This window comes from Tachypleus tridentatus, chromosome 2 (genome assembly GCF_004210375.1).
Source record: "Tachypleus tridentatus isolate NWPU-2018 chromosome 2, ASM421037v1, whole genome shotgun sequence".
Taxonomy (NCBI): Eukaryota; Metazoa; Arthropoda; class Merostomata; order Xiphosura; family Limulidae; genus Tachypleus; species Tachypleus tridentatus.
Window position 1 is genome coordinate 96,444,781 of NC_134826.1, and position 22,811 is coordinate 96,467,591.

Genomic DNA, 22,811 nt, shown 5'->3' on the forward strand with positions numbered 1-22,811 from the left:
ATCAAAAGTAAGGTTAGATCCCTGCGTTGGAATGACGCAAATAGACATTTGTGTGACTTAGCTTTGTGCTTAGCAACAAAAAATAATAACTTCTTTATTTTCAAGGATTTGTTAAAGCGAAAATTTCGTTTATATTTAGGTAGTAAATATAATATGAATTATAGTTATCTGTGGTCAAAAAATAATCATCATTAATACTTGCCTCCCACTGTTTACTGTTGATTGCACTAAAAGAATTAAGAACCAATTACTTTAAACTTCGATGGGAGTAGCAACTTCATTGGCTATAACGTTAGGGGTTGGCCGAGAGCTGAACAAAATGTTCTGCGTCTGTAACTGTTAAGAACTTGCTTTCTTTCAAGAAGAGTTGGTAAGTGAACATCCAATATGAAAAGACCTTCAATGATGAAATTCTGGCTGAGTTCAGTTCTGGTGTTTGTTCTTGCTATTTATATTGATGCCCACTTGGTGAATATTCAAGACTGTGGTAAGTTCAAATCTATCTTTAAAATTCAAGATTCAAGGTTAACTATGAAATGCAGAGTTAGCGTCAGTAAACTAAGCTAGGGATAAACAAATGTATTTTGAATAGCCAAAACTATAAACGTATCGTATTTACTTTACACACAAGAAAGTACAGTCTTGTCTTATTTATTAATCACTGGAATCATAAAATAGTTAGTAAGTTACATTAATGGTTACGACGGTTTTCTTTAGAAATAACATATTATAACTATATAAAAGCAAATAATAGTAGGCTTAGCTAAACCTCATGTTCCCAAGTATTTATTGCACTATTTGTGCATCAGAAATTGTATAATTGAAACAGATATACAGATTTATTAACGTTTTACCTAGAATCGTATATATTTTATCCGGTTGTTACTTCACTAAAACTTATGATAATCTAAACAAGAGAAGTCTATAGAATGATTGAAAGATTATGGTGAGTATTGGATATTAGTTTAAGTTATTGTTTAGTTTATTTAGTGATTTAATATTTAATGGTTATTTAGTTTTAGGAACAAGACTATTAAAATTAATTATATCAAAAACAATAGTTATAGCAATTTTCGTTACATAACTCAACTGTGTACGAGTCCTACGTTATGTATGCAATTTAATTAACATACTAGGCTTTTGTAATATTGTTGACATGATCTTATTTGGAGCTTGTAAGATTTTCTCGCAATTTGTAATATTGTTGTTATTAAAGGGCTCGATATTTTAAGATTTTTTCCTGTAGCGTGTGATAAGTATCGGCAGATACAGATAGGAAATAAGTTAGTGAAAGTAAAAGTGAGGTTCGACTGGATAACTAACAGTTTAGCCGTAATGTGCGATTTCTAAAACGAATTTACCAGCTTGTATTGTAATAACAGGGATAGAAGAGAATAATTTGCATTGTCAAAGGTTATTCTAAAGTAACTGAACCAATTTGTGTGGACTTTGACCACAAGAAGTCAATTATTTAAAGCTCAGTAAACAACTGTGATAATTAATAGTTACAGTGCTAACCTTAAAGTGGGTGTGACAGCCTTGTATTGTAATAAAATTGTAGAGGAGAATAAATTATATTGTAAAAAGGTGTTTTAACTTCATCAAACCCACCTTGTGAACTTTGATAAAAAGTAGACAATTATTTAAAGTTCCGGATACAAAGAATTTTGTTCATCAAAATCCGCTTTTTAGCGTCATAAACTTACAGAGTTACCACAAACCACTGTGGGGATATAAATATAAAAACTTAAAATGCTATTTATTAAAATCATTACATTTTAATAATTACAAATGAATAAAATTCTGTTATTTTTCTCTTTCTGTTCCCTATCGCATAAATCAATTAACTCAGTGAGTTAAACCTTGAATTTACTTACTGATTGATTGTTCTAAATGTTGCGCAAAGCTACACGAGAGCCATCTGCACTAGACTTCCCTAATTTAGCAGTGTAAGATTAGAAAGAAGGCAGCTAGTCACCACCACCCACCAACAACTCTTCAGCTATTCTTTTACCGACGAATAGTAGAATTGACTGTTTCATTATAACACCTCCCATGACTGAAAGGGTGAGCACATTTGGTGGGATTGGATTCGCACCTCCGACCTTCAGAGTGGGAATCAAGTGCCTTAACCACTTGACCATATCGGGGCAAATTATTTATCATAGGTAACATTATATACTGTTGTGACGTTTCAGTTTTCATTAATTTTAGCGACATGTACTCTAGGTAATGAACAACTTCAAACATTAAAAATGTGATTTTAACAAAATATTTAATTCGGAAAAGGAGGAATGACAAATACCATTGTACTAAAAACTAGAGCATCAATTCAATCAATTGAAGCAGTTATCCACTGGTACAGCAAACGCAAACTAACGTGGCAGGGGTTTAGTTTAGAGAGAGATCAGAAGATTTCTCTCTCCAACTGGGGTGTTCAGGAACGTTGTGGTTCCTCTTCGTCCCCTTTCGTGGAAGGTTATTGAGTTAAGCTGGGGTTTTTGTTTTTCCTTTTTTTTAACTCTTTTTGGGTGAAGGAGTGAAGTTGGTCATAATTAATATTATTCATGATCGAGGCAAAGGTAGCACCAGAGAAAACAGCCAGAACTCGTCCCGAAAGGCAGATGGCATAGTAAATGTGAACCTAAACGCGATACGATACGACCCGATTCAGGGCATGGCAATAAAGTTGCCTTGGCTGGGATCTAAAGATCCAATGCCTAAGATTTTGCTGTGGGGGGAAACGGGAGTGTCCCGAGAAAAACCCACTTTCACAGGACAGGCGCCGAAAGATTTACCTGTTCTGTGCCCGAGACCTGAAAAAGAAAATACATAATATTTACGTGAGGTTTGCCCTTTAAGTACTTTGTTGTGTTTTGTGATTCCTGAAATATGTTGTATGGTGAAATAAATTTGGTTGGTGCACTGGTTAATTTATAGAGTGATGCAGTTAGTCTGTTTCTTAGCGTTGGTAAATTACTGATTTGATGTATATAATTTACTAGAGTGTATGATGGTAGTCTGAATGCAGATCTTAGTATTTTGTTTTGTTGAACTTGGATTTTCTGGAGTGTGTTATTTGACATATTATATGTGACTTGACATCCATACTCTATTAGCGGACGGATGCAAGCCTTGTATATTTGGATAATGGTTTTTGGTGAGCATTTTGAGTGTTTGCTGGTTAGAGTCATTAAATGTGAAATGTGTTTTCTAATTGATGAGTGTATGCTGTTAACATGTTTTTTCCATGTTAGTTTTGTGTCGAAAGTAATACCAAGGAATGTGATGTGTTTGCTCATGTTAATGGGCGTATTTCCGAGTGATAATTTTACTTTTTTCTAGAGTTTTTCTTTGTCTTTTTAGTTTCCTGTAGAAGGTGATTGCTTGTGTTTTGGTTGGATTTAAAACGACTCTCCACTTGTTACTCCAGTTCGAGACGTTGTTAAGTGATTCTTGCACGCTAGACATGGTCATTACTGGGTTTCTGGAGGTGCTCCAGATAGCAATGTCGTCTGTGTATTGTGAATTATGAGTGTATGTTAAATTGGGGAAAGGTATGTCGCTGACAAAAATAATATACAATAGTGGAGAAAGGACTGATCCTTGGGGCACTCCTGCAGTTATATTAAACGATTTAGATATAGTTTTATTGACTTTTATTGTACTGTTCTATCTGTCAGGAAGTTTGATATCCATTTAACTATAGTAGGATTTATTTTTAGATGAGTTAATTTGTACTTGATGGCATTGTGCCATACGCTGTCAAATACTTTTTTTGACGTCTAGAAATACACCAATAATCACTTGGTTGTTATTAAAAGCTTTGTAGACTGATTCGGTGAGTCGTGTGAGGTGATCTGTTGTTTGCCTGTTTTTCCTGGAGGCATTTTGGGATTCTGGAAGGATATTATTTATTTCACAAAAGTGAAGACGACGGTTAGAGATAACCCTCTCCATCAGTTTGCCAAGGCAGCTTAACAGACTGATGGGACGGAAAACTGGTACAGCGGTGAGTCTACGGATTTATAACCCTGAAGTTAGAGGCTCGATTCTCGTCTGGAGGTAAATTAAAAGTATTAGGTGTTTCAAAGAATTTAATTCGTAATTTACAAAGATAAATTTGATGAAATAAAGTATATGAAATTGTTGAACTATTTAGTACAAGTGTGTTAAGTTACCCAAAATTATGACAATGAGAGGGTCGACGTTTAATATGTACTTTGTTTTACTAAAATTTGTGGCGTTTTGCAAATTTTATTTTGATAATTGCCCGGCATGACCAGGTGAGTTAAAGCGTTCGACTCGTAATCTGAGGGTCGCGGGTTCGAATCCCTCTTGCACCAAACATGCTCGCCCTTTCAGCAGTGGGGGTGTTATTATGTGACAGTTAATCCCACCATTCTTTGGTAAAAGAGTAGCCCAAGAGGTTGATGGGTGGTGATGACTAGCTGCCTTCCTTTTAGTTCTACCCTGCTAAATTAGACATGGCTAGTGCAGAAATAAACCCTTGCACAAAATTCAAAAACAAACTGTCCTTAAAAATTGATATCTAACATTACATTAAATTACCTGAGACTGCCTTATGTTTCCCGGTGGCTTAGAGGTAACCCTGAGGGTTAAAACTTAGTTTCCATATCCGTAATGGGCAGAAGTCAAATAGGCCAATGCGAAGCTTTATGCAAACAGTCTACAGAAAACTATTTTAAAACTGTTATGTAAAGTTAGGTTAGATTGACTACCGGACGTTGTACTAACTTTGACGTCCAAAATGTATGGATGTTTTGTGTTGTACCACAACAACACTAGTAAATGATGATCATTCTTTATTTATTTATTCCATTTCAGGAGGAATACGGAGATTCAATTGTGCATCAACACGTTACTGCCCCGTACAGTTCGACCTGGAACAATGCAGTAATCCCAGTATATGTTCTGTTCGAAGGGGAGCAAAATACAATATTAATGTGCGCTTCCAATGGGGTAAGTGGGTTGTTTATTTGAATTTTGGCAGAATATTTTTTGAGGAGCGAGATGTGAAAGTAAAGCAATACAAAAATTAAAAAGAAAGCCAAACTTACAAAGTAACAACAAGCAAAGAAAATGTCCGGCACAATCGCTAAATGGGTACAATAAACCAATAATAAATAAATAAAAACAGAAATTAAAAATAAGAAATGTTTACTATGGATGAATTCTATTGTAAAAAATACAAGTAAGAACACTAAGGGAAGATTGAAGTAAAACTCTGTACGAGTAATTTTAACATTAAGAATTGTGGTTTAAATAAGCCAGGAAAGTTTGAAGGTAAGATATCATTACTAGTTTCCCTGGTTAATGAGTTCATGGCTAGGAAACGTACAGGTCTCATATTTTACATACACAGCTACTTGCTAAAATTACTAGTTGAACTTTTTGTTACTGGTTTAATGTGATACAAATGGACGAAAAGAAATACACTTTGATATGCTCTTTCGAAGAAAAAAGAATTGACAAACTTTGGTAGGATTGGTCGAAAAGTTTTTTCTATTTGGAAAGGATAAAATTGATCCAACTACGCAAACTATCAAATATTAAGAAAGAAGAAAAAATGACTTAATTACCTGTATTATTCTTTTTAATAAAAGAAAACAACTTAAATGCGTATTTTTTCCTTTGTTAGGAAAGTTAAAGAAACAGTTTAACTATTTATTGTGTTATTTGTTCCAGTAGAGGTATTTCACCAATAGTATTTTACAATATATTGTTTCATTATGGATATTGCAGAAATTTTTATAAGAATTTTTCTATAAAGCTATTTTATTAAGATTATTTATTTCGGTAGGAGCATTTAAGAAATATAATTTTTTGTTTCTTTATATCAAAATACAACTTTAATTTTATTAGTAACAAGTCTTTGATTATTTGGTTCTCAAAATTTCTTGGAAAATGTCTGTTTTAGAACAATTAATAACATTGTTGTTTTTTTTTAAATACGCTGGCTAAACAGTGTTAAGTTATGTATACTTTCATGAATAATCTATTTTCTGTTTTCCTGTGGCTACAACTATTATGTATAATTTCGAATATCGGAAACACAGTTTCGTAGTTTGGTACTAAAATATTACGCGTTTCGTGCGCTACAAACCTATTCTTATCAAGAAGCTTTTGCTACTTTTTGTTTCTCTTCTAGGTAACGATGGCTCTGGTGCATTCAAAGTAGACAGAATATTGACAGGCGTGTTGGGTTCAATGTTTGGCAAAATGGAAATTGATTACGAAACACGAAATGCTTGCATCTCTGCTGGGGCCAAGAGAAGGTGTCGTCGAGAGGTCATGCTAAATCCGGGGACATGGTACACGGTTGTTGATAAGTTCAAGATTCCACAACTTGGTAGTTATGGGGTATGTTTCAACATGTATTATGTATTTAATCGAAAACACCATTTTTGTTCTGCTATGATAAAAATCGATGTGAAAAACTGTACAACTGGGTTTTTGTTCTCATTTCCTTAATTTTTGTCCACTATAATTTAGATCTTTGTGTTCAAGTTTGAACTTTACTCTATACTAAAGTAACAAATTCCATAACAAAAAAAAACCATCAAAATTACTGGAAACATCCACCTACTCCATTATAATTCTATACATCCACACACATTACAATTAAATTGCGATACTCAAATAAATGTCTAGTTCCCTCTTATCAAGCCTGTGAACTTACACTGCTGGTTTCGATAGCTGTGGTTGGCAAAGCAAAGATAGCCCATTGTGTAGCTTTGCGCTTAATTCCAAACAAACCATCTCATTAAAAAGTATTCTAATAACTCCGCAGTAATAATTAATTTGATATTTATATGCACTAACATTTTTAAGTAACTCAAGAAATGTTTGCTCATGTTCGAGACTAATTATTTCCTAAACCAATAGTACTTGAACTTAATCCATCAAAATTCGTTGGTTGATATCATTCAAAACTGTTATGAAATGTATCTAATTTTTCGTACAAATAATTTTCCATTAGGTCACTGACATTTAAAGAACGTCAATTAATCCCAACACAAGGCCATCTCTAACACAATTTATTACAACTATTAACACTTTATTTGGTGTCAGGTATACACGTCTGTTTCATTTAAATTGGTTCCCCGCTAGTACAGCGGTATGTCTCCAAATGTACAACGCTAAAATCACAGGCTCGATTCTCCTCCATGAGCTCAGCAAATAGCCTGAGGTGGTTTTACCATAAGAAAATACACACACATATTCAATTTATATGAGATTTATGATTTAGTCACTTAAAAACCCCAGTGTTAAAATAATTATTATTTTTATGAAATAACTTACATAACCATTTACGAATCATTTGTTGTGTAGTTCAATTTTGTGAATTGACGTCACGTTACTTGAATTTCCATAGTTTTTTCGTTTATTTAAGTAAGTATTTTTACATCACAATGCCTGGTATTTTGTAAAAAGTTATAGCCTTCCGTGAGGCAATGTATATTTAGGCACCAATCTAGTAGAAGTTAAGTTTATTTGTTCGTTTTTAAATTTGCGCAAAGCAATACAAGGCCTATCTGTACTAGCCATCCTTAATTTAGAAGTGAAAAACTAGAGAAAAGACCATCGCCAAATCGTGGACTACACATTTACCTACGAATGGTGGGACTGACCGTCACATTATAACGCTTCTACTGCTAAAAGGGCGAGTTTGGTGGGATTGGGATTCGAGGCCAAGACTTTCAGATTGCAAGTCTAGCACCCTAAACACCTGACTATGCTGGGTCTGGGGTTAAGTAAAAGTAAGTCAGTCAAAGTACAAGTGAAATTAGATTGCATGACTGTCAGTTTAGCCGTAAGAGGCGATTTCTAAAGTGAGTTTCACAGTTTGTATTGTGATAACATAAATATTGGAGAATGATTTGTCTTGTGAAAAGGTGTTCTAAAATTACTGAACTCGTCTGTGTAGACTTTGATGAAAAAAAAGACATTTATTTAAAGCTCTAGATACCACTGTGATAACCAACAGTATACAGTTTTTGTACATATGTTTGAGTTGTTTTAAATATGTTACGTTAAAACAAGTGTATTGTGTGCTGTCCGCTTATCATTGAAATTTATTGCCAACAAGTCACAGACACCTACTCTAAAGAATCTAGCTTAATAAAAACCCAACATTCAGTTTAATATCAGAATTTTTTAAAAATAATTGCACCATTTACTGGCTAAAAATTATTACTTCTTGTTGCTTTTGCTGATATGTGTTTATTCATCGAGTACACATGTACACAAAAAAAAATAATGTTCTCCTGCAGGTGACAGCACTTATCTCAATATTCTTAACACTCCCACTTAATTTTAAGTTTTACACAAACTTACAATTACTGTCAATCTGTTATTATAATCGTCACTTTATCTGGTTCATTTATCCATTGGTGCCAGTCCAACATTATCTCTGAACCTAGAAATGCATTTCTAGCAAGTGGTTTTGTAAGAATGTCAACAGTCATACTGTTTGTGGGACAATATTCCAGTTTTACTGATCCGTTCTGCACACATTGGCGAATGAAGTGGTAACGAATATCAATGTGTTTTGTTCTTGCATGGCCCACTGGATTCTGTGCCATGGCGATTGTTCCTTGGTTATCTTCCATGATACGAACAGGGTCATCAACTTCGGAACCTATTTCTTGCAGTAGTCTTCTCAACCATACTGTTTCCTGTGCTGCAAGACTCAAAGCTACATACTCTGCCTCTGAGGTGGACAGGGCCACCGTGGATTGCTTTTTGCTAATTCAACTTACAGCTGCTCCTGCTTGATTGAAGATATTTCCTGATGTGGACTTCCTATCATCCAGGTCTCCAGCAAAATCTACGTCTGAGTAACCAGTAATGACGTCTCCTGGTACCTTTTCAAACTTAATACTAAGATCAACTGTTCCTTTCAAGTAACTTAGGATTCTCTTTACTGCTGTCAAATGTGCTGTGTTGGACTGAGTACAATATTTAGATATTACTCCCACTGCATATGCAATATCTGGTCTTGTTTCCATTGCAGCATACAGAAGGAAACCTACCAACAACTGGTATAAACTGCAGCCAACCTGAGTGCTAATACCATCATCCTTTTGCAGTTTCACGTTTACATCTGATGGAGTTGCAACTGTCTTACACTCAGTCATTCCAAATTTTACCAGTATATTTGGTATATACTGTCTTTGATTTAACCATACACAGCCATTATTTTCATCCTGAACAACACTGAGTCCAAGGATGTAATGGAGCTTTCCAAGGTCTTTCATTCGGAATTTTTCCTTCAGTGCTTCCTTTATAGTGATTATTTCATCATCACTATCAGCAACCAAAATAATGTAATACACATATACTGCAACTATTGTTAGATTTTCACCCTTCCGTATGTAAACACATGGATCTGCTAAACTCTGAACAAATTCCAGTTCCATCATTTGTTCATGAAATGATTTGTTCTAACAGCGTGGGGACTGTTTTAATACAGTGATTTTTTTCAGTTTACACACAAGGTTTTCCTTCCCTAGAACAGCGTAGCCTTCCAGTTGTTCCATGTCTCTTAATCCAGATTTCAATTCAGAAATGCAGTTATGATATCCATCTGGTGAATCTTTAAGTTGTTCTGCACAGCAAATGCAATCAAGGAGCGAATTGATGCATAGCGCACCACTGGTGAGAAGGTTTCCTTGTAATCCAGACCATAATTCTGCAAGTAACCTTTGACCACCAGCCTACTCTTGAACCTCTCTACATTTCCAGTATTTCCATACTTAACTTTGAACACCTACTTACAACCTATAGGTTTTCTTCCAGCTGGTAATTTCACCAGATCCCAGGTGTCATTTTTTTGTAAAGACTCAAATTCCAGATCTGTGGCTGACTTCCACTCCTTTGCATTGTCACTTGGCATTGCTTCACTTAATGTGCTTGGCTCTAACATACTGCATAAGTTTGCAGTGTGACAAACTGATTCATTTGCTGCTGCCTTATCAGCATACTCATCATATCCATAGCGGATGGGGGTTTCCTGTTTTTTGCTGGTCGTTCAGCTTTATCTTTAGCTTTAACTTCTGTTTTTTGGTCCACTATCTCTTCACATGATGAGATATACTCATTTGTCACAGGCTCTTGACCAAATTCTATTTCATTAAAGATAACATCTCGCCGTATGAAAATCTTCCTGGATTTTTCATCATACAGTCGATATCCCTTGGTGCAGTTATCATATCCAATGAAACGTACATTCATAGACTTCATGTCTAATGTCTGTCTTGACGCATCTGGCACATGTGCATATGCAAGACATCCGAATACTTTCATGTGTTCTACATCTGGTTTCTTCCCATACCATCTCTCATATGGTGTACTACCATCTTTTATTGCCGATGTGGATACTCTGTCACCTACATACGCTGCAGTAGCTACAGCTTCCGCCCAGTACATTTTTGGTAACATAGCATGTGACAGCATGCTTCTTGCTGATTCCACAAGAATTCTGTTCCTTCTCTCAGCAACACCATTTTGTTCCGGACAATATGCTACTGACATCTCATGATGAATGCCTCTTGACTTCAAATATTGCTGGAACTCATTTGACGTATATTCTCCGCCATTATCTGTGCGCAGAGTTTTTATACGCTCTCCAGATTCATTTGGGTACTACTTCTCAAATCCCTTAAATTTCTCAAAGACTTCTGACCTCTGTTTCAAGAAATACACTCTACAGCATCTTGAGTAATCATCAATACATTAATAAAGTACTTGCTACCTCCAATAGATGGAGTTTGCATAGGACCACAGACATCACCGTGTACCAGTTGCAGTCTTCTCTTTGATCTGATTTCTACCACTGACTTAAATGGCTTCCTGTGCATTTTACCTTTAGTACATCCCTCACAGAAACTGGCTTCATTAGACTTCTGGAATTTGATTCCACTTACATTTCCACTCCTGACAAGCTTCTGTAACTGTGAAACACTGATATGCCCTAGTCGTTGATGCCATATATCCAAGCCATTCATGCTGCTGTTTGAGGCTACTGAGGCATTCTCAATAACACTGGTCTTACTACAGTTGGTATAGACCATCATTCTTTCTTGTACCCATGCCATGGAGTTGTCCTGATTTACCTCGGATGTAACAGCGATTAACTCCAAACTGCATAATATTTTCTTTTTCAGTAGCAGCTCCCACTGAAAATAGATTGCTAGCTAATTTTGGTATATGAAGGACACTCTGCATTGTGACATGCTTTGAATTACCGACTTTAAATGTCATTTCTAGTTTACAGTTTCCAACTCCAAGAGCTTCAACAGTTCTTCCATCACCAATCCTAACTTGCTGAGGTCTGCTAAACTTGTGATAATTTGATAACATGTTCCTCTGGTGTGTCATATGCCTAGACGCACCAGAATCCACCAACCATTCCCCATTTCCTATTCCTTTATCCTGGTTTGTTAAAAGGCAACACCATTGTTTCCATCAGTATAATCTTCCGCCACATTAATATCCACATTCTTAGCTTTGTGGACCATTTCCTTCAGTGTTGGACAATTGCGTTTTACATGTCCCTCTCTTCCACACTTGTAACACTTGAAGCTGTTACCCCTTTTCTTTGTTTCTTGTGTTCCATGTGGTTTGAAGTTGCTGCGAGTGGCTAATGCAGTTAATGATGTTTCATTCAATGTGATCTTTTCTTCTTTTGTTCTCCATTAATCACTGCTTGTTGCACAAATTCTAAAGAGATATCATCAATTTTGGTTTCCAGGGCTGTTACAATTGTGTCATAGCTAGCTGGCAGACTACCAAGTAAGGTGACAATCTGATTTTCTGCTACTTCCGCCCCAATCTCAGCAAGCTGATCCATTAATTCCTTCATTTGTTTCAAGTGTTCCTGGACCGTCATGCTTTCTTTCATCTCACATTGAAAATACTTCTTTTTCAGGAATAGTTTATTGGCTAGTGTGTTTCTATCAAAGTAAGCACACAGTACATTTCATGCTTCCTTAGGAGTTGTGCATGAGGTGACAAGATAGAGTTGTGCACCTTAAATATTCAGAACAATTGTTGAAAATGTTTTTTCCATTTTGCTGCTGAAATCTGCCCTTGTTTGATCATTGGCTGTCTTTGCCAATATCTCCGTTTCAGTCACATGGCTTCATAGGCTTTTTCCTCTCAATAAATGTTCCATCTGAAATTTCCATGTGGCCCAATTATTTTCTCCCAACTTATCAATTGATATTTTGTCTTCCATTGTCAAACTATTTCAACCATAAATGTAATATTTCTTTCTTTGATTTAGATCTATTTCTCCCTTTATATGACTTGAGAAAATAGACTGTCAATCAATATTTTACTTACAGTTTATCTTGGTATTTCACAATGGCTTCTAGACAAAGGAAACAAATCACCCAGCGCTGTGGTAAAGTGTCCTTGTAAATCCTGTGCTATCCAACAAAAATTGTCATCCAAAACTGTTCTACAGTAATCCTCAGTATCTCCTGGGATTACTTGTACTAACAATTTTAAAACAGTTTCATCTGTTTAAGCACTATTAGAGAATTCCTGGGCCCATAACCTGTTGGCATGTGTTTATTCATCGAGTACACATGTACAAAAAAATAATGTTCTCCTACAGGTGGCAGCACTTATCTCAATATTCTTAACAGCTTTATCCGTTTATTAAAACTTGCTGAAATGTAGTTGCTTAATTCTGAGCTCACAAATGTTTCCATTGCCACTGCTTATAATTTTTTATATAGTATGTTACAAAATATTTATAGTGCATCAACAATTAACATAATCAATTAAGGGAAATATGGGATATTACCATCTTGGTTCGGTTTTGGTTTGTTTTGAGTTTCGCACAAAGCTACATGAGGGCTGTCTGCGCTAGCCGCCCCTAATTTAATAGTGTAAGGCTAGAGGAAAAGCAGTTAGTCATCACCTCCACTGCCGAATCTTGGGCTACTCTTTCACCAGCGAATAGTGGGATTGATGGTCATATTATAACACCCCAACAACTGAAAAGGCGAGCATGCTTGGTGTGACAGGGATTCGAACTAACAACCCTCGGATTACGAGTCGAGCACCTTAACCACCTGGCCATGCGGGGCCTGTAGATGACCAAATCAAGCATTTCTACAGTCCTGTAACTAACATATTAATACATTCTCATCACATCCTTCCCAAAGTTTCTCAAAGAGGAATTACTGAAGACAGATTGTCTGTCAAAGGATTTTATTTCTGAAGTCTTCAACTAACTTATTAGCACAGTTTCACCACATATTTTCCAAAACTAGTAAGAACTTTTCCAAATAATACTAAATTTAAATGGGTTTTCGGGAAGGAGTTGTTAGTTAAATACCAACTCATCACTAAAAATCATGAGAGTAAACTTAACTGTTTTTTTTGTTTTTCTTTTTTGTTGAGGTTAAACTGGGAGCTTAGTACCAGTAAGTCTTGATAATAAGCTTAGATTTTTGTTTTGATTTTAGGTGAAACTAGGAATTCAGTACCAACTCATCATAACTACTCATATTATTAAAATTAACTCTTGTTTCCTTATTTCAGATGAAATTTGGAGCTAAGTACCAACTTGTTACTAAAGGCCCCAATGGAGCTCGAATCACTTTGCTGTGTGCTTTGATGCGTGTAAAACTGGAGTAAAACGTGTCGTGTATTTTATCTGTTCAAGATGAAATACGAATTATTAATTATTGTTTATTTGCAAACTAATCTGTGCTGTTTCAATAATTTAAAATTAATACTCATAGCTTTCAAACTTTTATTATTTTTCTGTAGACAGAAAATAAATAAATCTTTCAGCTTCAAATGAAAGTAAATCAAATTATTCTATTTACATACTGTAAATGAAAAAGAGTATGACAAACTGAAAATTGTAATAGCATTAAATGAAACTTAATTGAAACCTTGTAATGCATATTCTGAATAATCAGCACAGAACTTGTGGTTTTGATTTATACTGCTTTCTTTCTATTCCAATTCAAAATACACAAGTCGGTAAGCATAGAATAGAAATAATATTTCGTTATTCACTGGCAAATGTTACCTATAACTTAAAATTTAAAAAAAAACCCTGAAATTATGGTAAGATATACAAAAAGTGGTACTGCTCAAAACACCCTAGTTTTATTCTTAACTACTTTAGCCCTAACAGTTCTATTTCTTAACATTTTGAGCCTTATTGATCCTTTATTCTTATTTCTTTGACCTTTAATATTTCTTCATTTTTAATCCCATGAGCCTTAACAATTCTTTGTTCTTATGTCAAAACCTTAACAGTTTTTTTATTCTTAATACCTTGAACTTTAACAGTTCTTTATCCTTAATGCCTTGATTCATAGTAAATCTTTGTTTTTGATGTCTTGAGCCTTTAAGAGTTTTTTAATACTTTATCATTATTTTATTCTTAATGTCTTAAGCCTTAACAATCCTTTATTTCCAGTGCCTTAAGATTCATTTATCATTAATGCCTTGAGCCTTAATAGTCTTATATTCTTAATGTCTTTAATCTTCACTGTCCTTCATTCTTAATGTCTTAATAGCTCTTTATACCTGAAGCTTTTACTGCCCTTTATTCACAATGCCTTGAGTGTTAACAGTCATTTGTTCTTAACATATTGAGCTTTAACAAGCCTTTATTTGTTATTAATGGCTTGAGCCTTAACATTTTTTTTATTCTTAACATACTGGGTGTTAATAAGCCTTTATTTTTAAAATCTGAAAAAATTTGCTGTACTATGTTCACAATGACCTGAACTTCATCTACCCTTTATTTTTAACACCGTAATCCTTTCCTTAACAGTCCTCATTATTACTATTTTAAGCATTATTAGTCCTGTATTCTTGAATCTTCACGGTCCTTTATTCATGATCCCTTGATTCTTAATATAACTTTATTGTTGATGTTTTGAGCCTTAATTGCCCTCTTAATTCCTTTAGCCTTAACATGCTTCATAAAGTGTTCTGTAATGTTGTTAAACATATTTTACACTTTCAGCTGTGGGTACATTATGAGAGACAAAAAAATGAAGGGTTTATATATATTTCTAAAGTAATTTACATAGGTAATATTTCGGGATGTCGTCTTTCTTACAGACCTGAAAGATACACCACGAATAACTCAAAGAACCTCACGTAGTTTTAACAGTACTATACAGGACGGTGATGTTGTATAATACTACTTGTAATAAGGATATGTAAAATTATATACGGGTTTTTCTGTATGTTAAAATACTTTCCTTTTATTTGCGAGCTTTCAGCTCTCTTATCGGAGCCTTCTTCGGATAACAAAGTGCTGAACGACATCGATTTGCAGAACACTGTTTCAAAAAAACAGGTGTCAAGAAACAATCAGTAAAAATAACTGACACCCGGTATTCAACAAGATCGCTGTAACTCATTGTTTCGAATCTGTGAAATGTTTATTACAAAGAAATACACACATACATAAATGTGGCCATGCAAGGTTTTGACGCTCTGTTTAGGTCATCATCAGGCAAGAGAAGATAATTAAGCACATTAGAAAATAAAAGATTGAAATATAGTGTAATGTTTTAATCACAGGAAACAAGAAAAAATCTCATACGTTTAAACCTCCAATTCTTTGACTATGTTGCATATAATTTCTGAATTATTTGTAGCTTTAGAGTTTACTGTTTTAATAATACCAGTTTTGACAGCTGTTGTATGGCGTGAACAGGAATTTATATATTTCTTTGAGTCTTATTCTGATAAATGGTGGTGGTAAACTTTTCTAGGGTAGTGTTTTTGTGACCCAGAATATTTAGTAATGAAAAAGGGTTATCGATTTTGAATTTTTGGGGAAAAAATTGTATGCTTTGAAATTGGCTGTTCATATGAGCATGAGATGTTTCAAGTTCTTGCTCTCCACGGGTACAAAATAAACGTATCGTTAATTATCTCACCCATATACAAGGTTGATGAAAGTATGGTAATAAAACGGTGTGTTCAAAATGCTGTGTAAATATTTCTTTTGCTACAGATGATAAAAATGAATCCATTGGAATACGTCTAACATGTAAAATCGGCCATTCCAATCGAAGCGACGTTCATCGAGACAACGGTCCAACAAGTTCTTAATGTTTGGAATGCTAATGGACATTCTTATTGAAAGTGAGATGTTACCCAGTCGTTTGTGCGTTATTTTCATAAACATCTTTGGTAAAAAGTGAAACAATGTAGAGGCTGGTCTTAATATTGTATTTGGATATTATTTGGTCAGAAATGTGGTTAATATGTAAATGTTGTAAATACGTAAACAATAATACCCAAATACACGGGTTTAATTTGTTATTTGACATATGACAGACTTTCACTTGCATGTACAAATGTCTGACTTACTGTATTGTATACAAATGATGTAGAAAATTATGTATTGGACCTAATCTGATAAGGAGTGCTGTAAACCAAAGCAAGGACCAGAAAGAGGGGACGAATAGGAGAATACAAAAAGAAGTTAGACGAGGTTTGATAGAAAACAGTAACAGCCAAATCAGAAAAATAAGGACAACGGGACTAGAAAAAAGGAAGAATGGAGTAAAGAAAGGTGTCAAAGTAATATATGAAGGATGTACCCAACCAAGTACAAATCCGACAAAAGACCGAGTGTTATAGAGACCACTCTGTTGGTAGAGTGTAGACTGACCAAAAGAAAGTCTACCACCAAAATCTAAGCTCTTGGCAAAATATAGGCAATAAGACAAACCCAATGTGAATGGACTCAGGAGTGTATGTTCAATGCCCAAATATAAAAGATCCTGAAATGGACGTCTCAACCATGAAGCTGACTGAAGGAAACATATCCAAGTAATTCATCAGTGGAGGTATGAAGAGGAATGTGCCCGATGATCAGCAAGAAGGTTGAGCACATTGATGCTCGTCCTCTATCCAAATGCTAAAAATCCTGCTATCTTCAATAAGAGAGGGAAGCATCAGTGAAATAAAAGATCTAGTTTTAAAGGAGATAAGGAGATGCCAAAAGTACTATGGTCACAGTTCATTCCCCATTGCAATTCTTTGATGAGAGGAGAGATTCAGAAATGAGCTAAATGAAACCCAAGAAAGAATTCTTTGGATCTTTAAGACCCATTATAAGAGGCACACGTATCAATGCTATAAAAGAAAGATAGATTGTAGGAAAATCTTAGTCCTTGAAAATGAAAAAACTCTCATGCAAGACGAGAATGAGAAGCACAAAACCTAGTGCCCAAGTACCACATAACTCAAGGCAGAGAGCAGAAGGCTAAACTGAGCTGAGACAAGAAATGAAGAAAATGTTCAGAAATACCAAATATTGAGTTAGCATTAGAAATGACTTAGATCTCAAAATAAACCCTCCCACAACCGAATAGTCAACTGTAAAAGAAGGGAGATGTAAAAAGAGGAAAACATTCAAGAATGGGCCAACAGAAGTTAAACATCTAATAAAAGAAATGACAACTTTGGGACATGAATATGGTGAGTGAAAGCTCTCATAGTACCAAAGAATAGAAAAGGGGCTTCTGATAAATCAAAGAGAAGAGAAATGAATGGGAAGACGCAAAAATGATGGATGGAATGCAGAAAAATATACAGAAGATGGAAGATGGGTTGAAAATGATGTTTCGAAGAAATCCAATACTTTGGTCATGGCCAACCCAAGACTGAGCGAAAAAAGACATAGAGGGGGCTGAATAGCAGAGAGAGGCAAGAAGAGAGAGACAAAGATGGGAATTGAAAAATGACTGTCATCATAAAATGAGACCAATAGCAGGAGAAGAGATGGGTACCTAGAGTCATATTTGTCTCATAGTAAATAACAAGAAGAGCAATTAATTATACTTACGAAAAAGAGAAGATGAGAAAAAAATAGGAAGGCCTGGAACTTGAAATAGGAAAGTTAGGGTCACATTGATCAAGATGAGGAACAGAGGTAAAGTCAAGATCAAGAAAGAAGAAAAGCCTGAGAAGAGGACAAGGAAGGAATACTGTAATAAAAATGAGTCCCATTAGCAGGAGAACAGAAGGAGGGAGAGAAATATAACACCTGGAACAGGCTAAGTTGGCAAAAAGAATGGGATGAATATCTACATAAAACCCATCTGAGGTAAGATGAAAGAATGGCTTGAGATAAAGGTTAGGGTTAGGAGAGAGAATATAGAAGGGCTATGAGAAAAAGATGAAAATGTCAAAATGTGGAATCAGAAAGTGAAACAGAAGAACAGAGGTCCAATCCCCAAGTTGGCCATATATATTTACCAAAGACAGAGAATAAAGAACGGGAAAGTAAAAAAGTTTAGAAATCAGGAGAAAAAAGTCATGAGGCATTTGGGTGTGAGAGAAATGCTATTAGTAAAAGAAAACAGTATAAATCCTAATAAGAAATAAGGAGGTAAGACAAGGTAAACCCAAATAATTGTGGATCATGAAATACACAAAAAGAATTAATACAGAAAAAATAATAAAGCAAATAATTAGAAAAAGAAAATACCTGAGAATGAAATTCAAAAAGAGATTGGAAGGTTTCACAGGTTAGAAGTAAGAGGTCCAGTAAGCAGTTATAATCCAAATGTTGAACAATAGCTGCATTTTCCTTGATATTTAATGAGCCTCAAAAATCTATAGTAGAAATAAGGTTGTGTATGCATAGTGTCACTCACACAGGACTAAGTATAAGTCACCATCAATTGAGAATATTTATAGTAAAACTTAAAGCTTTTGAAATACAAAAAAATACAAAGCAAATAAAAATCAAAGTTTTGTTACAATACAAGTTTCAACAAATTTAAGTCAGATGAGAAATTTAAACACATCTGTTCAATACAATGCTAAGAAGAAAAATTAAGCAACCACAAGTGTACATGGAGCATTACTATCCATAAAGGTTGTGTCACCATTCTATTTGTGTAGGGCTTTCTTCATATGACGATGCCATCATGCACCACCACAGTTGGCTTTAAAACACTGAAATTAGATAGTAGTTATCTCAAGGCCAGCGATATCCAAATCAATGAAGAGATGTGCAAGGAAGTCAACCAATCTATGTAAATAGATTCTTGCAATACTGTAAAATGTTTTTACTCAGGAAGAATGCTATTAAAGATTTTGAACATTATTCTTGGCAAGAAAAGAAAAACTGATGATTGAAAATATTATTCTACAAATTACACTCAACTATAATCTAACTGCACCTTCTATAGGTTCTAAAAGATCAGAGGTCACAGGGTCATCACAAAAAAAGAAGCTGATCCTAATAATAAGAAAATTCTCCTTCTACACACTTTAGCCAATTTTTCTGGCTAAGAAATGATTTCTATTATCAGAGCTAATGCTGTTGGTTTTTTTACAAATTCTACAACTGGTGGAGTAAATAGAATTATGGTGCAAAACATACTTTGAATCTAGTAGTCATTAATATTTATTATTTATAATCAGTTATTTAAGAGTATTGAATAACTGTTACAAGTTGTTGTGAGAAACTGGCTAAACCAATTTTGCAAAGAATTGGTGGTAAGTGGTAATGACTAGCTGCCTTCCCTCTAGTCTTACACTGCAAAATTAGGGACGGCTAGCGCCGATAGCCCTCGTGTAGCTTCGCACAAAATTCATAAACAAACAAACGTCTTTTTTACAATAAAACTATAGGTTTTGTAAGCAAAAACAAAAATGCCTTCTTCACATCGCTGTAGGATTTTCCACAGAGTCTGTAAGGTTTCCACTGGCTGCACTGCATTTTATACTTCTTTACTGAGATTGTCATGCTGGAGTGATATGAAGGTAGGTTCAATATGCTTTTGACACTAAAATAAATTTACTCAAATAAGAATACTTGTCAGCATTTAAAATTGTTAGTAATTCAAACACAAATTTAAATATTCATAGAGCTTTCAAGAAAATGAAGTTACTAGAAACCTACTTAATGGGTTTTCCTACTCAAAATAAAAGATTATCTTTGTGGAAAGTACATTATAAGATTTCACATGGAAAAGTTAAAAAGAAAAAATCAGTGAGTTCCTGGCAATTTTTAAAACCAGGATTCCAACTTTATTAAACAAAAAGATAAGAGGATGTGAAATGTATTTAATGTTTTTCATCTATTGAGCTTTGCATTGGATAATTACTTGTTTGCAAAATGAGTTCCTGATATTTTTGTAATGCTTCCTCTCAAATCTAACTTAGAAAATACATGAAGGAAACCTAATGTGTTCCAGGAATCCTTAATACACATCCATATATCCAGTGTAGTAAAGCACAATGAAAACCTAATACTTTCCAAATATTTATAATATACATCCACTAACTCAATTTGGTGAAGCACGATCTAAACCTAAGTTCTAGATATACATAATATATGCCCACAAATGTTATTTGCTGAATAATAAAAAATACTTAATAAATTCCTGTAATATACAAATATACAAATCCAAGTTAGTGAAGAATAATCAAAACATAAGTTCTTGGTATGCATAATATACACACATACTATACATACACAAGTCCATCACAGTGAAACATGATCAAAACCTATCACATTCCTGATATTCATAGTATATACCCAAAAACCATCTCATAACCAAAACCCAATAAGTTCTTCATATTCTATTTACACGCAAATCAAACTTAATGAAACATAAATGAAACTTAAGCCCTTTATATACATAAAATACACCCAGAAGACTAAGTACATAAAGAATGACCAAAACCTAAGTTCTTGATACACAACATACATCCACAAACCGCTCTTGAAACAAATTGGATGAAAGGTACTGTAAATACAAGTAAGTTTTAAAAGCGGACAAATTGAAAAACTCATAGAATTACCTCAAAATCTTAATCTGTTTTAAACATTTGTAATACACATCTTGTGTAGGTATCTGTCCGTATGGGTGGGTCTTCTGTGTACAGTTGTGGTTATTTGTCTTACTTGTTTGCTGATGAGTGTGTCAAGAAACGATAGACTGTTTTGTTCCTTTATTTTCATAGTGAAGTGGATTCTTTCGTTTGTGGAACTGAGATGTTCTAAGAAGGCTGGTAAGTTTTCATGACCGTGGGGCTAATTAACAGCAACCTACCAAAGATAATCACATAAATGTCATCTATGAAATTCCCTGTTCCTGCAAAGATGCATGCATTGGAGAAACGGGAAGAAAACAAAGCTGCTAGCATGCAAGCCACTCAGGCAGATAATAAGAAAATAGCATATTATTATATGTTTTAACAATTAAGACAGAATTTTATCTTTCTATGTTTTAATCAGTAAGAAAAAGTTTTATTTTAATATGGTTTAATCGCTAAGACAGAATTATATCTTACGATTTAATTAATAAGGCCAAATTTAATCTTTTTATGTTTTAATTAGTAATGCAGAGCTCTATATTTAGCCATTTTATTGTTATGAAGCTAAGTATATATATCTTGATAGTAGGCTAGTTATATTGTTATCAGAGCAAGTTACCTATTTAGAACAAACTAAAGATCAACTCTGTAATGAGTACAGGTAGTTACTTATACTTTTCTTATGTTCTTGCTTAAATAGATTAGAATACATTGTTTCATCACTGGAATATTGTCGCTGATAAAGATATTTTCGGCTGTAAACCCAATAATATCTCATAAGATATGGCTACATTATAAGATCTAGGCTAGCTTTAAATACGTATACTAAGTAAAGTATGCATAGGCTTACCATAATTTACAAGCCTCAAACCGGGACAGTTTACAATTTTTATTATAGGTACCGGCACTGGTATAATAAAGAATTGCTTTCGTGACCTAACTCCCCTTAAGCTTCAATGCTGTCATAGAAAAAAGGAATACTGGTAGTTTATATTTCTAACATTTATTTAAATTCAGCAAGGGAAGGAACATCAACATTTCATTAATTTTTCACTGAACACTTTTTTGTGACCATTCATATTTTTCACTTGATGAATGAACTTTCTTAAAAAAAAATATTAGTCTTTATTTTTCAAAGAACTCACTGTAATTCAAGTCAATATTGAGTTTACAATGTAACAGTTCTTTTACTGTTGATTCATTCATTAGACCTCTTTCTTGAGATTAAATGCTATTCGTCACTGAAAAAATTCTTTCAACAGGGGCAGAAGTGCCTGGTAAACAAAAAAGTACTCCATTACTTGCCTGAGAATAGGTACAGAAATACTCTAATATTTGAAGTGGTTGAAAATTCTACCCGTTTTTCTTTACCACCTATTTCTTTTCCTTTCCACTCGTCCCATTTTGATGACCAGAAAGATTTAGTAAGAACAACTTCATCAAACAGATCAACAACATTGATTGCAACATTTCCATGCGTTTCATTAATTTTTTCAGCAGCTACTTCTGTGTCAAGCCACACGAAAACGGTGTTTTTTATCCAAACATAGTATTCCACACCACCAAAACTGCTTTCCCACAACTCAATATAAGACAGGCAGCAATCATAAAAGTCGGTGAATTCCTTCCTAATTAGGTTTACCTGGCATCCTCCCTCTTTCTCTAGAAATTGAGTATTTTTTTTCACCAAAGGGAATAAAGTTATTATCTCACCTTTCTTTAAGGTTGGTTTTTAACTTATTAAGTTCTTCAACAATATCACTTGCAGTCGCTTTTGTTTTCTCCATGGCTAAAATCACTTTGTTGAACAAGCCTCGTTGTCCATGAACAAATCATAGATGGATTTCTCCATATTTACTCTAACAAAATCTGATAAACAACAATGGGCACTGTTCTTGTGAACAAAAATATGACCTCAGTCTTTAATAAGTCTGGAAAGT

General features: G+C 34.3%; 1 protein-coding gene across 1 annotated transcript; it reads left to right on the top strand.

Annotated features, from left to right (window-relative positions):
* Positions 1 to 266: 266 nt before the first annotated feature.
* Positions 267 to 13,846, top strand: LOC143244630 (uncharacterized). The gene is made up of 4 exons (XM_076489656.1): positions 267 to 487; positions 4,849 to 4,983; positions 6,173 to 6,384; positions 13,585 to 13,846. Exons 1-4 carry the CDS (start codon positions 388 to 390, stop codon positions 13,678 to 13,680), a joined length of 543 nt encoding a protein of 180 aa, XP_076345771.1. The 5' UTR covers positions 267 to 387; the 3' UTR covers positions 13,681 to 13,846.
* The last annotated feature ends 8,965 nt before the right edge of the window (positions 13,847 to 22,811 follow it).